At 50.2% G+C, this 14,734-nt stretch overlaps 1 protein-coding gene across 2 annotated transcripts in view; it reads right to left on the minus strand.

Annotated features, from left to right (window-relative positions):
- ERO1A (endoplasmic reticulum oxidoreductase 1 alpha) overlaps positions 1 to 13,103 on the minus strand; it is a 23,918-nt gene extending 10,815 nt beyond the window's left edge. Inside the window, exons 1-5 of one of the 2 annotated variants that reach the window (XM_065685221.1) lie at positions 12,821 to 13,103; positions 4,813 to 4,932; positions 3,211 to 3,294; positions 476 to 514; positions 11 to 87 (exon numbers count right to left, since the gene is read on the minus strand). In XM_065685221.1, coding sequence (XP_065541293.1) covers positions 11 to 87; positions 476 to 514; positions 3,211 to 3,294; positions 4,813 to 4,932; positions 12,821 to 12,949 — 449 coding nt within the window. In that variant the 5' untranslated portion in view covers positions 12,950 to 13,103. The remainder of the gene's footprint in view (positions 1 to 10; positions 88 to 475; positions 515 to 3,210; positions 3,295 to 4,812; positions 4,933 to 12,820) is intronic. The other variant, XM_065685220.1, reaches the window with a different exon arrangement.
- Positions 13,104 to 14,734: the final 1,631 nt, after the last annotated feature.

The raw sequence follows: 14,734 nt of genomic DNA on the forward strand, positions 1-14,734 counted from the left end.
GAAGTCCAACCTCAAAGAGCCATCAACAGCTCCAAGTCTCTCAGCTTCTTCACATTCTTCAGCAAGCTTGTTGGCTTCTTCCAAGTACTGCGTTGAAAAACAAAGGGGTGGGGAGAGAAAAGGATTAAAAAACAGGGTTTTTGCTATTATAAGTCTGCCTTTAATGCCTTAACCTAGGTTAAGCATCAGAAACATTTTCATGATTCATCCCATCCTGTGTTTCCACAGGATGTCTGCAGATATCCAGATGCTTGTGCAATTGCCATGACCTGCAGGGCTTCACAGCAGCCTCCAGCACTGCCATAGGAGCATTTTGTCCCTGACGCCACCCCGAAGGCTCTATAGCATGCCAAAGGAAGAGGGTAAAAATATAGGCACAAATACTGCCCATCTGATTAAGGCAGCTTTTATCAGCTGCAGCGACATGGAACTGGCCTTATAAGCTGTGTCATTTTGTGTACACAGACACACCTACCTTGTAACTTCCAGACCTGATTCCATCAGGGACTTCATCCTGAAAGACAAAAATGGAGCAAGTGCTTCGTGTGGAGCTGATGAGGCCTTTCAGCCTAATCTTTGACAAAGATTAGGAAGGTTACTGCAGTTTCCAGTAGGAAGAAGGTAATCAAAGCGCTCAGCTCAGCTTACAACACACCCGGTTTCAGGCTCCTCCACAGACTAAGGTTAAGCAATATTCCTGGGTGGTTTATTTGGATTTTGCACAAGACTCAGAAGGTCAGCAGCTTTCCACAATGCTACATCATGTTATGTTTTGCTTACATAAGCATGATGTTGGGGAAGCCAATATAAACCCCAGAGGAGCTGGAGCTGCCTCTGGTCAGCTGGTGACATCCTGTCTATCAGTGATGCCGGCACTCCTCAGATACTGCACGACTGATACACGTCATTCCAAAACTTCCCCTTTGCCACTCCATCACCTAGTGTCAGCCCCACACAACCTGAGCAGTAGGCACAAGACAACTGGGCCCTAAATTCTCCACGACTTCCATTTCCCCCATCAGCGGGAAGGCAGTAAACCCACTTTTACATTGCAGAAGGAAATACTACGAAGGTAAGTGGCACAGGAAGAGAAAAATTAAGCAATGAATAAGAGTTATTTTTATTGCTTTTGGTGTAAAACGGATCCAAATTAAAATAATTAAGAACAGCAGTGACACAGTCAGTTCTTAAAATAAGAACAACTTCTTTCCTGCAGGATGACCTGGGCAGGCTGGAAAAGGGGGCTAACAAGAGCCTTACGAAGTTCAACAAGGACAAGTGTAAGGTCTTGCACCTGGATAAACACAGTCGAAAAGTACAACATGGGCTGGGATCTACCCAGCTGGGGAGCAGCTCCATGGAAAAGGACCTGGGGGTCCTAGTGGACCAAGCTCAATAGGAGTGAACAGTGTTCAGCTGCAGCAAAGACATCCAGCAGGATGCTGGGTTACATCAACAAGGGCATCACCAGCAGAGATAAAGATGTCATTGTTCCGTCTACTCAGTGCTTGTCAGACCACACCTGGAATACTGTGTTCTGTTTTGGTCTTTACTACACCGAAAGGTGTGGACAGGCTGGAGAGAGTCCAGAGAAGGGCCACAAAGATGATCCAAGGACCAAGAAGCCATGTGAGAAAAGGCTGAGAGAACCAGGCTTGTTCAGCCTAGAGAAGAGGCAGCCCAGGGGAGACCTGATCACCGTGTTGCAGTATTTAAAGGGGGGCTGCAAAGAAGACAGAGACTCCCTTTTGACAAAGGAGTCCCATGGAAAAGACAAGGGGTGAAGGACACAAATTATTCCTGGGGCAATTCCAACTGGACACAAGAAAGTTTTTCCCAATGAGAACAATCAGCCATTGGAATAATCTCCCCAGAGAAGTGGTGGATTCCCCAAGACTGGACACTATTAAGATTCGGCTGGGCAGGGTGGTGGGCCATCTAGCCTAGGTCATGCTTTGTGTACCAAGGTTGGACCAGATCATCCTTGAGTTCCCTTCCAACCTGGTATTCTATGATTCTAGCTAATACTAATTTAGTTGTAACACTACTCCATCACATCGGTTGTAATAATTACTGAAGACATTCTTTTTAAGGAAAACAGTATTTAAACAAAATTAAGGATTATTTTGAGAGAGGGGAAAAAAAAAATCATTCCCAACCCAACATTTTGGGTCCATAGTAAGTGCTTTTTGAAGACTAAGGAAGCAAAGGACGTCTTCTACTCTACCGCTCATACACAAATTTAACATACGTATGAGATTTCATATAACACAAGTGATACCCACACACACCCCAGACCAAAATCTTCCAAGGTGTTGTATCAGCTTAGTAGCTGCTGTTTTTTTTTCCACCACAGTAGTTACCAGGTGAAGGGGACAGACACCTGTTTCACTGCAGCAGACATGAAGTTATACATGAAAATAAACTACTGCATTGGGAAAACGCGTGCAAGTAGTGCCACGAGGCCTCTGCCATTGAGAGCACTCATCACACTGTTGGCACAGCATTCCCCTTGGCACCATCGGCACACAACCAGCTCCAGAGACCAGGGAAGAAAAGGGTGAGACAGCCTGTTGCTGCCTGTGACCCGCAAAGCCAGACTGGGTGGTATCTTCAGCACCTCTAGCAACCCAGCAACCAAGTTGTGATTCATCCACTGTCCCGTCCCCTTCTTTTCAGGCAGACACCTGCGGTCAAGGTGTTTTCTTTTAGCTCAGTGAAAAAAACCCTTTTATCCAGCAGACAGGGTCAAGAGTGTTTGCTTTCATACTGGGAAAATAATACTGGTCTCTGGAAGAGCAACTGCACGTGAAGAGAATGGGCTGGGAAGGTGGAATTCATCAGGCAAAACTGCAAATCACAGTGTGGCTCATCGGCCAACTACGAACATCCTGTCAGTTAACACAAGAGGCACTTCTCGTAACAACAGTGGATTTGCCCAAACCCCACCCATTAATGCCAAAAATAACAGGGTCCAGGACAAGGTTTTAGCCATTCATGGAGGGTGCAACTATTAAAAGCCCAGCTTTCCTTTAAACTGCCAGAATTTAGAATTTTGGCCCTTCTCACGGATACCAGTATCACTGCACCTAAGAAAGCTTCATCAGAGCCACAGTTTTGCTGCAGCTACAATAATGAGTGATTTGTCTGCTTCTTCCTCTTGGTCTGCAAAAACCCAAATAAAGGTAAAAGAATGGATTTGGTACTTACAGATGGGCAGGGCTTTACAGCACAGTCTCTTATTCCACAATGACTGTTGTCATTCCAGAAAGGGCAAGGTTTCTTTAGGTTTACCTACAAATAACATAGTATGCTATTACACATTTTTTCCATGCAACCACGCCACCTTCCACACCAGGTTTACCAGCACACATCTTCAGCGCCTTAGTGCAAGACTTCAGGTTTAGCGCAAGGTGGAGTGCAGTGACAGTGGAAACAGTTGGTGTTACTTATCTTAACAATACAAAAAGCTGATTATACTCATTGACTTGTCTCTCGCACAAGATGCGTGCACCCATGCAACCTGGTCAGCGCTATTTATGGTAACACAGAACGCAGGAGGCACACATCTTGTGTGATGTCAAGGTGGCTTGTACCCTTTAGGAGCCAACAGCCACTACAGGGCACTCGCTGGCCTTGGAATATTGCTGACTTTGTTCTCTGTGAATCTTGGAGGATGTTTGCTCCCCATTGATTTTGTTTCCTTGGTTTGGGCATCTTCAGACCTCAGCCTGCCTCCCTGTCAGAGGAACAGGGAGAGGATGTGCTAGAGCCCTGCTGCCATCCACGTGTGCCCAGAGCACAGGTCTGTTGCTGTGAAGTCACCTGTGTTCTGGATGTGCTGGTGTGTGAGCCTTCCAAGCTTGGCAGGAACAAATAACTCCTTGGTGTTCACGAGACTGATTGCTATCACTCACGTCCTTGCTATCAATAGAGGTTATTCTTTTAATCCTTGCTTTGCTGGTTCTTAGGTGCTTTCACACACAGGCATTTTTATTCGTGCTTCATTCAGATCAATCTTAGTATTTCTGCTACAAATCCCAACACTGGAAGGGGAAAGGATATGCACTTCTTTAATAAGCCCTAGTCTTCCTTTTCTGCAAGTTGGTGTCAAGTGTCATTCTTTTCAAACAATTAACAAGACTTTGTGGGTTTGGTAGAGAGGGCGAGCAGGGAAAAGCAGCTTCACCCCATGATTTTATATATGGGCCCATGCAGTGAAGTTGGGAACTTTGCAACTTGTTCCTACAGAAAATGTTTATTTTGCCTATGGAAACAATCAGGCAACAGTCACTGTTCAGTATCTGTACACAGCAGGTAAAAATGCCACCCCATAAGCCAAGCACGCTCAAACAAGCCCCACATTTAGTCACATACACACGGTCTCATGCCAATGTCTGGCAATAACAGCCATCACGTCACCCAAATGCCTAGTAACTAAACCTAGCTCTCCACCTCAATGGGGAGACACTATGGAGACTCTCATTACGCAACATGGATCTCTGGTTATCAACATTTTTGAGCCACAGCTCAACAGGAGTCATTTCATTGGTTTACTGCTTGAGTTCTTAAGGGGGAAAAATGCATAAGGAAATACCTTTAAAGCCATGCATCTTATAAGCATATTGTATGACGTTAAGATTCTTCTAATAATAGAAGAGTCCACCTACTGACTGCGTTCTTAAAAGATCAGGATTAAAATGTAGGCATCTGATTTTAAGAAGATCAGCAATAACTTCAAGGGAGAGTTGAAAAAAGAAAAGCAAAGCAGTAGCACACAAAATAAATACACTTCTTCTATGAGAAAATTACCTTGTAGTATCTGAAATAGTCACTTTCCAGAAGTTCATTCAGTCTAGGAAAAATCTTGTAGTTGTTGAAGGCATCAATGGTTTCTACATCACAGGTGCAGTCATCTAAATGGCCAGTAACCTGTTAGATAAAAGAGAAACAACAACAACCAAATATGAACAACTTCACCAGTGCTTTTTAACACTGCAGACAATAAAACAATTCTTTTACCAGCAACTCAACTGGTTAAGTTTAAACAACGTTAAAACAGACTGCCGATTGGCAGAGAACTTCTTTTGATGCATCCTTCAGGAGCTGTCCCGTATTTGTTGCTTGGGACAGGCAGTTTTCTCTGGCAGCACTTTTCCTCTAACACAGAGAGATATGTTAGAATTCACTGATGTCAGAGTAATAGGCACCGGATGGACACTTCTGTCTCTAAAAGGCAGAGATAACAGGACACATCCGTGTGTCACACGCAGACACAAAATCCACACAGCTCTTGTCCACACATCACACACAGTTACAAAGATCCCAGATGTTTCAGTTGAGGCCAAATCCAGCGAGACCCTGATATTGGCTGCTGTAAGAGCTGGGAGCCATAGGCACTGCCAGCTGAGGCTCCCAACTGTGACCGCCTCAGTCTGTCACTCCTGTAGGATGGCACACAGAGGAGAGCTGGCATTTGCATAAGGGACCAGTAAGGCAATGATAATGCCACCGAAGATTATGGCACTCAAGAAAGTCCCTGTGGTTAACCAACTATGCCTCAGCCATTTGTTTGACTTAATCAGAACCATAGCAACTGTGACAGGCTCCCTCCTCGCCTCACCTCAGGGAGCCATATGGCAAGAAAACATTTGTTTCAAATGTGATGTAGAAAGCCAATACTTCTTGCATCACCCTGAACGACTCAAGCTCTGAAGAGGCAACAAAAGTAAGAAGTAGCATAAATTCTGCTATGGGTTTGCGAGATGTGGGTTACAGTCCCGATGACAACGTTGCACAACAAAAGTAGTTTTAAACAGATCTGAGCTCTGGGGAACACCACTTGTGACCAGCCATCAACTGGATTTAACTCCACTTCCCACCACACTTCAGGCCCGGCCATCCAGCCGGTTTTTACCCAGCAAACAGCACACCCCTCCGAGCCAGTTTCTCCAGCAGAACTCTGTGGGAAATGGTGTTAGAGGCCTTACTAAAGTCCAGGTAGACAACATCCACAGCCTTTCCGATACCTGCTAAGCAGGTCACCTTGCCGTAAGAGGAGATCAGGTTAGTCAAACAGGACCTGCCTTTCATAAAGCCATGCTGACTGGGCCTGATCACCTGCACATGTCCTGTACATGCTACAGGACAGCACTCGAGATGATCTGCTCCATGAAATCCCCCAGCACCGAGGTCAGGGTGACAGGTCCGTGGTTTCCCGGGTCCTGCTTCAACCCTTTCTTGTAGGCAGGTGTCACATTTGCTAACCTTCAGTCAGCTGGGGCCTCTCCAGGGCGCCAGGACTGCTGATAAATGATGGGAAGTAGCTTGGTGAGCACTTCCACCAGCTCCCTCAGCACCCCTGGGTGGATCCCATCCAGTCACCCTGGCTAGAAATCAACTTTACTACTCATTCACTGTCAACAGCACACCAGGGATTTTTCCTGGATGTAGCAATACAACAGGGGGCAAGCTGCCATTCCCCTGTATAAGATAAATTCAGAGTTTTGAGACCAGACAGTTGTTTTAAATCAATCTTGTTGATTTATGAAGCAAACAATGGGATGTTTGCCACAATTTGTGATAAGAAACCACCTTGTCTTCTGTCCCTGAAAGCCTACAAAATCCTGGTAGGAAACAGCACAGAAATGATGCACCCCATGATAGTGTTCTAGGGGGTAATGTCCAGTCTCTGCCTTCCCTCTGTGCACAGGACAGCCGGAAGCAGAGACAAGCAGAATAAGGCTGGAAACATTGGCAGCTCCTGTGTGCACTGACTGGTGGTGGCATAAAAGCTCTCTAGGAGGGGCCAGGAACAAACAGGCAGATGGGGGAATACACAAGAGCTAAGAATTCACTGGGTTGTATTTAAGGGGCTCCCCCTTTTCTTACTTTTAATGCACTCGACCAGCCTAAGGGTAACTGCACACTGCGGAACAGCAAACAGAAGCAGGTATCATCCCCCTTGCAAGAAAGGCAGCAGATGAGCAAAGTCATAGGCATCTGTGAGAGGGAGTAGAACCCTGCAAGCCTCTAGAAAAAGCATCCCTGAATCCAAAGCAAAGGGGATCGCAATTAGGGCAAAATACATTCTGTACAGTGCCACGTGTAAAACACGAGCTACCTGCCTTGACACACTTCCGGAGAGCCCTCAGATCATTCAGCAAGAGCTACACATCAACTTAAACCCATTGTAATTACTACTGTGGGAATGGGACTCCCTGTCCTCCTTCCAATAGCGCAGGCAGAAAACGGAGCCCTTGCCCTCCGAGCACACATGAAATGGGGTGGTGGCACAGGAAGAATAGCCTGGATTAAACACAAAGCACCTTAAAGGCAAGTGCAAGTTCCTTCCTGCCACCCTGGACAGGGAAGGAAGGAATCCAAGCTCTAGACCCAGAATGCTCCATAGCATGAATTAGTATTTTGGGAACAGCTTTTTTTCCAGAGGGCTTTGATATTCTGGACTCATCAACAGTGATCTAAGGAGGAGAGAGGGGAAATCAGAGCATGCCAGAATGAGCACTCCACTTAAACAAATGGTTTGTGTTAAGGCACCATGATTTGGAGGCTCACTTCTGGTTGTAGAGCTTACATCGAAGCCCCCATGTTATCCTCACACAGGGGCTGGATGCCATCATGCATTTTACACAGTGACGAGAATTAACAGCATAGCAATTAAGCTTTCCACTAGGCTGAATCACCCCTATAAAAAACAGCGCTTTGCTAATCCAGTTACCCAATGTAATGCTGTTTCAGGATTAAAAAACAAAAACCCTAAAAAGCCCAGCAAGAAACAAACCACAACAAAAAGCCAACCAACCACAGTTATTATTTCCTGGAAACTTGGCAACCTTTAGGCAGGAAGGTTATAGATGGGGTCTAAAAGTGGCCTACAGATGGGTTTGTGGATAATCTTCAGCTGCTCCCTGTATCCATGCTAGTCAAACATGTTGCTCCAAGGGAATGACACTAGTGTGCTCGGCAAGCCCACAATGGGAACAGCCCGCACTATGGGCACCAGGCCTGTCTTCACTGCGTCTAGCAATCAATTCAAGCCAGAACCAAGTTGGCAAAACACCATCCTGAAAATAATCCAGGGTGAAGAGCTGCAGCACATAACTAACACGAAACTGAGGAGGAGATGGGCTCATGCTTTGGAGATCTCCACGTATCCACTGCTCTGTTTAGAAAAGCACTGGTGGGAAGATAAGCCGCAATTGCCATCAAAGGGCAACGGGGAAGCACTGGGGAAATCCTGAGCTCTGCTCAACTCCGAGGGGAAACTCCTTCTTTCCCCAAGGGTCTCAGCCACTCTATGCAGAAATGGGCAATTTCCCCAACCTGTGCATAAGATATTGCTGGCCCGCTTACCTTCCAGCTCTGCCTGCTGAGCCAGGCCTGGTGACACTACCTGCTCATGCCCAACCTATCAAAGCTCACAAAGGAGCACAGAAGACATGAGCCAAGTCTCCTCAGAGACTGAGATGAAAGTCCCAATGATGCTACCACCAAACAGCACTGACCCACATGAAGATGCAGGGATGCGGGCAGCATCAGAACACTTGGCAGGCCATTGTCTTCACCCCAGAAGTTCCCTCTTGCTCAATGACTGCTTGCCACCCCAGAGCATGTAAGCAGCCAGAGACTTGTGTGTTTTGGACTTCAGTTAAGCTACAGCACGTGTCAAACATGCCCTGCAATGGGTGGTGCCTTAAAACACTTTCCCCCCACCTCCGTAAAGTATTTGTCTACATCTTTAGCCTGTATTAATTAGAACAGCTGTTTAGGATGAAATTTAAATTGATCCAGACCCAAACATGTGCCCTGTGCTTGCTGGCATCTGTGAATCATTGAGCCGAGCAGCAGCAATGGGTTTCGCTCCACCCAGTAAGGGTGTGAGAGCCTGGCACGAAGCTGACAAGCAGGGCTGGGTTTCCCAGTGGGAAGAGATGCAACGGAGCCGCTGGGACAGACGCGACACAAGCGGCTCCAGCTGCTGAGTAAGCACCAAGGAAGGCGTTTGGCTGTCCCTCTGCAATAGTTGAGCTCAATCCCTTAACACAGGTTGAACCACCACACGTGGACTCCACATCATCCTTGGGTTTGGCCTTTCCTTCCACCCCAGCCTGCTGTCAGTTTGCTTTCCCTGTGCTGCTGGTCCTCTTTCTGCTTCCCCTAGTGTCACAGAAGCATCCCCTGGGCAGTGGATTTAGGGCTTCTTTTGCTATGGGCCCCAACCCAGACCCATACACCACCAGGCATTGCACAGCAGGGCAGGGAAGGAGGCAAACTCTTTTCTGGATCTCCCAATTGCAACTACAACAAGGCACAGGGAAGGGTAATGCTACAGTGGCTGAGGAGTTGCCTTTAGCCTGTACTGACCTCCCTGGCAGCTGCCTGCTGTCCTAGACAAGCCACACCAGTCCCAGGCTGACGGCAAGCAGATGCTTTCCCTGCTGCCCCACAGAAGCTTCCTTGCAGTCTCCCTGCACGAGTGATCTGTGGCTGTGCTGAAGCACTCAGTCCAGCTAGGGCTCCCTTTCACCCACGCCAGCACACTTGGAGCAAGGAGCTGGCAGCCAGGTGAGGATAATCATGCCAGCATCTGGCTTCCAAGCAGCATATGCCAGCCAAGGTACTTTCTTCCCAATCTTCTGCCCAGAAAACAAGGCTGGGGCTTCCACAGCTCACACAGAAGCAAACCTCACTTGGGAGTCTCAGGATGCAGTTAAACCTGAGAAGCTGATGTGCTGCCAGATATCACCTCCGAGCATCTGCTAGCAAAGAAAAAGGATCTGCAGCTGCTCTGCACTTGAGGCACCCGGCAGAGATCAGGAACTGTGCTAGGGATAAACTCCTGCCCTGAAGGCTGCTGGGTGAACATCAATTCAACAGGAATGCAAGAGTGGCTTGAAAGTCTGTTCAGGTAACAGGGAGGTAACGCTCAGTGCCCAGACTCACCCCTAATGACAATGTACTGACCACAGGAACATCCCGGAAGGAAAGTGGCCCTTTGCCAGACCGGAAACCTAGTCAAAATGCCAGTCTGCTCAGCACCTGTAGCACATCCTTAATGCAGCTCCATCAGTCTGTAAACAGCAAATGAGCAATAATTGCTAGGAACATGGAGAACTGATTCATGTCTGACTAAAGCATTAGCACCAAGAGCATTATCAGGGCTGGGGACGATCTGTCTGTAAAGTTTGAGGGAACTCCAATACTGAAATGTTATTCAGCACTAATGAGAGGGGTTAGAAGGCAGGAACAGTATGTGAAAAAACAGTACTTCTAGTAATAGTTCCAAATACAAGTTTCAGGACTGGTTAGCAACCTCTTTAACAAAACGAAGAGCTAAAATAACAGTCAGGAAAAGCAGGTGAGGCACTGCTCTTGCCAGTACAGAAAGAGAGCAACACCCGTTCCAGAAGTATGGCCCACATAGGTCAGCGCTTGAAGTATCGCTAGAGCAGCCCCTGTCACCTGTCACAACATGGGCTGACAGACAAGTTGAAGCTCTTCCACTCACCCTACATCAAGGTTTCTTGATCTGACAAGCTTGTGAGACAGCAGGAGATGGTTCACAGGAGGAAACCAGAAGCTATACCCAGGCCTTGGAGTATATAAACAAAGGAGGGTAACCCATACCATTTAAGGCTTGCCGTGTATTTTATTTGGTGGTAAACTAAAACCACCACACAAGATCATCAGCAAATCACTTTACCAAATGCCTCAGGTGTGTTTTTATTAGGTTAAGTGGTTTGCAAGGCTGAGAAATGCCGCCCGACACAACACGCTTCCCCAAAGGCAATAAAGTCTGGAAAAATCTTGACCCTGAACACCTGTATTGAAAACTAAACCAAAGCACACACTACACGAACAAAAAGTGTGTTGCAACAAAACAACAGGGAACAGGGTACAGAGTACAACGCCAGTTCCTCCTCCCCAAGGAAAAAAGCCTGCAAGCCATTACTATGCCAGGATGCCAGTTCATTGAAGGTTAGGGCTTCTTATCCCACACCACACTACCCACTCAGGCTTTAGCCTGTAGGAGAAAAACTTCACTGCAAAGCAGTAAGTGTACAAGCAAAAACCCTACAGATAACATGGGCTGTCGGTTGATGAGAAGCTCAACATGAGCCTGCAACGTGCTCTGGCAGCCTAGAAAGCCAACTGTGTCCTTGGCTGCATCAAAAGAAGAGCAAGCAGCAGGTGGAAGGAGCTGACTCTCCCCCTCTGCTCTGCTCTCGTGAGACTCCACCTGCAGTACTGCATCCGGCTCTGGGGACCCCAACATAGGAAGGATGTGGACCTATTGGAGCGAGTCCAGGGGAGGCCACAAAGATGCTCCAAAGGCTAGAGTACCCCTCCTGTGGAGACAGGATTAGAGAATTGGGTGTGTTCAGCCTGGAAAAGAGAAGGCTCTGGTGAGACCTTAGCCTCTTTAGGCCTCTAATGCTTAAAGAGGGCTGACAATAAATGTGGAGAGGGACTTTTTTATAAGGACATGTAGAGACAGGAAAGGGGGAATGGCTCCCCTGACAGAGGGGAGATTTAGCTGAGATACTAGGAAGAAGTTCTTCCCTGAGTGGGTGCTGAGGTCCCGGCACAGGGTGCCCAGAGAAGCTGTGGCTGCCCCATCCCTGGCAGTGTTCAAGGCCAGGTTGGATGAGGCTTGGAGCAACCTGGTCTGGTGGAAGGTGTCCCTGCCTGTGGCAGGGGTTTGGAACTGGATGAGCTTTAAGGTTCCTTCCAACCCAAACCATTCTATCTATCATTCTATCTATGTATCAATCACAGATACAGAATCAAAAGGCATGTTTTTCAATTCTTGATCAGCACAATTTACTGTTTCCACATGAAACTGAAGTGTTAAGACCCACCAGAAGGCAAAGCCAAGCGCACAGCTGCAGGTTTTTTTCATTTCCCCATTCTCAGTTTCTGACTCACATTTAAGCACTAGAATTTTAGTACAGCAAAAGTAGCCCTTACTTTATTTTTTTTTTTTGTAAAAAAAGGAACAAAAATAAAGCACTAAATACACTGCGCTATCTTCACCCTTTCATCTTGCAAAGGTGCTTGTGCTAAGTCAAAAGGAACCTGTGGAGGCACCATCCCCTCAAATCCAGCTGCCTGGTCTCATCTCTTGGTTAACTATACCCAATTCGCCCGCTGCTGTACACCAACAGAAGGCGCACCGGCCGGACGGTAACAAGCCTGGCACATCAGCAAAGGGAAAAACACTGGAAGAGCTTTAACAAGAGGGCAGCCCAGGCCCCGCTGGCACGGCAGGGTAGGACAGCGGGTGCCTGCTGCAGCCACGCTCTCTCCTAGACAGCGGAGCTGGGAAGAACAGTGAGGCAGACCCACAGAATAGAGAAAACTCCGGGGTGACCTTAGAGCAGCCTTACAGTACTTAAAGTGGCCGACAAGCTGGAGAGCGACTTCTGACCAGGGCCTGTAAGTATAGGCCAACAGGAACGGCTTAAAGCTAACAGCGGGGAGATTTAGACTATATATGATATATATTAGTACAGTAATGCACATCCCTAAAAAGCCCGACGAGAGGCGGCTGGTGAAGGACAGCTCCCCGGGCTGAAACAGCCGCGCTTCCTGTTAGGCGCAAGGAGAGAACACAGTTCAGAAGCACGGCGCGGGGCACGGCGCAGCTCAGTGGGGTGAGGTCGCCCTCCGGTGCCTTCGCTTTGGGCACCTCGCGGCAGGTTTCCCCATGCTCACAGGGGAGCCGAGCACCCGCACCCAGGGTCCGCTCCCGCCCGGGCCCCAGCCCCGTGCCGCGCCGCCCCCCGGCAGAGCCCACCTGGCAGAAGCAGCGCCGCTCCGCCGCGCCGGGCTGCCCGCCGCACAGCACGAGCACGGCGCCGGCCGGCAGCAGGAGCAGCAGCGCGGCCGGCAGCAGCAGCCGCGGCCCTCCTCCGCCCGCCGCCATCTCGCCGCGCCAGCGCCGCCGCCGCGGCCTGAAGAACCCGCGCCGCGCCGCGCACCGCCCCTCGTCGGGGGCGCGGCCGCCGGCGGCTGCGGCCCGCGGCGCTGCCCAGGGCCGTCCGGGCCCTCGGCGGGGACGGGAGGCGGCCCCCGGGAGCTGCCCGAGTGCCCGGCAGCGGTGACTCACCCGGGCCGCGCCCGCCCCGCCGGGAGGCGGGCGAGAGGCGGCTGCGGGTCCGGGCTCACGTCCGCAACGGTGCCGTGACCGGCGGCAGGAGCCACGGGCTGGAGGCAGCGAGTAACGCGAACTGGGTGGGCGCTTCCCGGACCGAGGACGAGTATGTACGTAACGAACATACACAAGCTGTAAGGTGCCTGTTCTCGGTGCGCGTGGGGGCGGAGCGGGCCCCAGGCTGCCGCTACCATGACAAAGTACCGCCGGGGTTCTCGCCTGTCCCGCTGCTTGGAGAGCCGATTTCCTGGACCGGGGGGGCATCCCCAGCGGCCTGGCACAGCAGGTGGGCACCGCCCGTGTTCGGCCAGCGCAGGAGGCAGCCCGGCGGCCCGAAGGAGGGCCGGGGCCTCTCCCGGCAGCAGCCCGGATGGCCCCAGCTAACAGGGAGCAAGGGGTGGCTGCTGGCCCCGCTCCAGGGGGGTACCCACACTGGGGCACCCTCCTTCCCTGTGAGCAGGAGCTGGAGGGCATGCGCTGCCACTACCCTCACATGGACCCGCTGGCCTCGTGTCCTGGCTCTGCATGTGCAGGAGCGTGTCCAGGTCCTCCAGTACCCACAGGCCATGGCCGCTCCATAACCTGTAAACTAGCCAATGCTGAGAAGAAATCCTCGCTAATTCAGATAATGGAATTCATGGCTCGGCTGTAATCCCGTGACTTGTCTTTTCCATTGACATCTCTGACGCTGCAGAACAGCCCAAACCTCCGGGCAGCCGCCTTGGGTGGGCAGCCCCCGGGGCATGGAGCTGAGGAGGTTCACCAGGAGCCCTGACCCAGCTGCTGCTTGTGCCAGACCCTGTGGTGTGCAGGTGGGTACCTACCTGGAAGCACAGAATCAGCTAGGTTGGAACAGGCCTGTACGGTAACCAAGTCCATCCATTGCCCTAGGATTGCCAAAGCCATCACTAACCCATGTTACTGAGGGCTCACACGGTTTATGAACACTTTCCAGGGACGGTGATTCCACCACTGCCCTGGGCAGCCTGTTCCAACACTTGACAACCCTCTTGGTGAAGACATTTTTCCTAATATCCAACCTAAACCTCCCCTGGTGCAGCTTGAGGCCGTTACCTCTTGTCCTACTGCTTGTTCCCTGGGAGACCGGCCCCACCTCACTACAGCCTCTCTCAGGTAGTTGTAGAGAGCGATAAGGTTCCCCCTCAGCTTCCTCTTCCCCAGACTAACCCCCCCCCAGGTTCCTCAGCCGTCCCCATCACACTTGTCCTCCAGGCCCTGCTCCAGCTCCGCTGCCCTTCTCTGGCACCGCTCCAGCCCCGCTGCCCTTCTCTGGCCCCGCTCCAGCCCCTCAGTGTCCCTCTTGTAGTGAGCGGCCCAGAACTGAACATGGGATTCGAGGTGCAGCCTCACCAGTGCCCAGTGCAGGGGCACAACCACTGCCCCGGCCCTGCTGCCGCACTGGTGCTGATACAGGCCAGGAAGCCGCTGGCCTTGGCTGCCCAGGCACAAGCTGCTCACGTTCAGCTCTGTCAACGAGCACCAGCAGGCCCTTTTCCACGGGCAGCTCCCAGCCGCTCCTCCCCATCCTGTGGCGGT

The sequence above is a fragment of the Lathamus discolor genome, chromosome 6, assembly GCF_037157495.1.
Source record: "Lathamus discolor isolate bLatDis1 chromosome 6, bLatDis1.hap1, whole genome shotgun sequence".
NCBI lineage: Eukaryota > Metazoa > Chordata > Aves > Psittaciformes > Psittacidae > Lathamus > Lathamus discolor.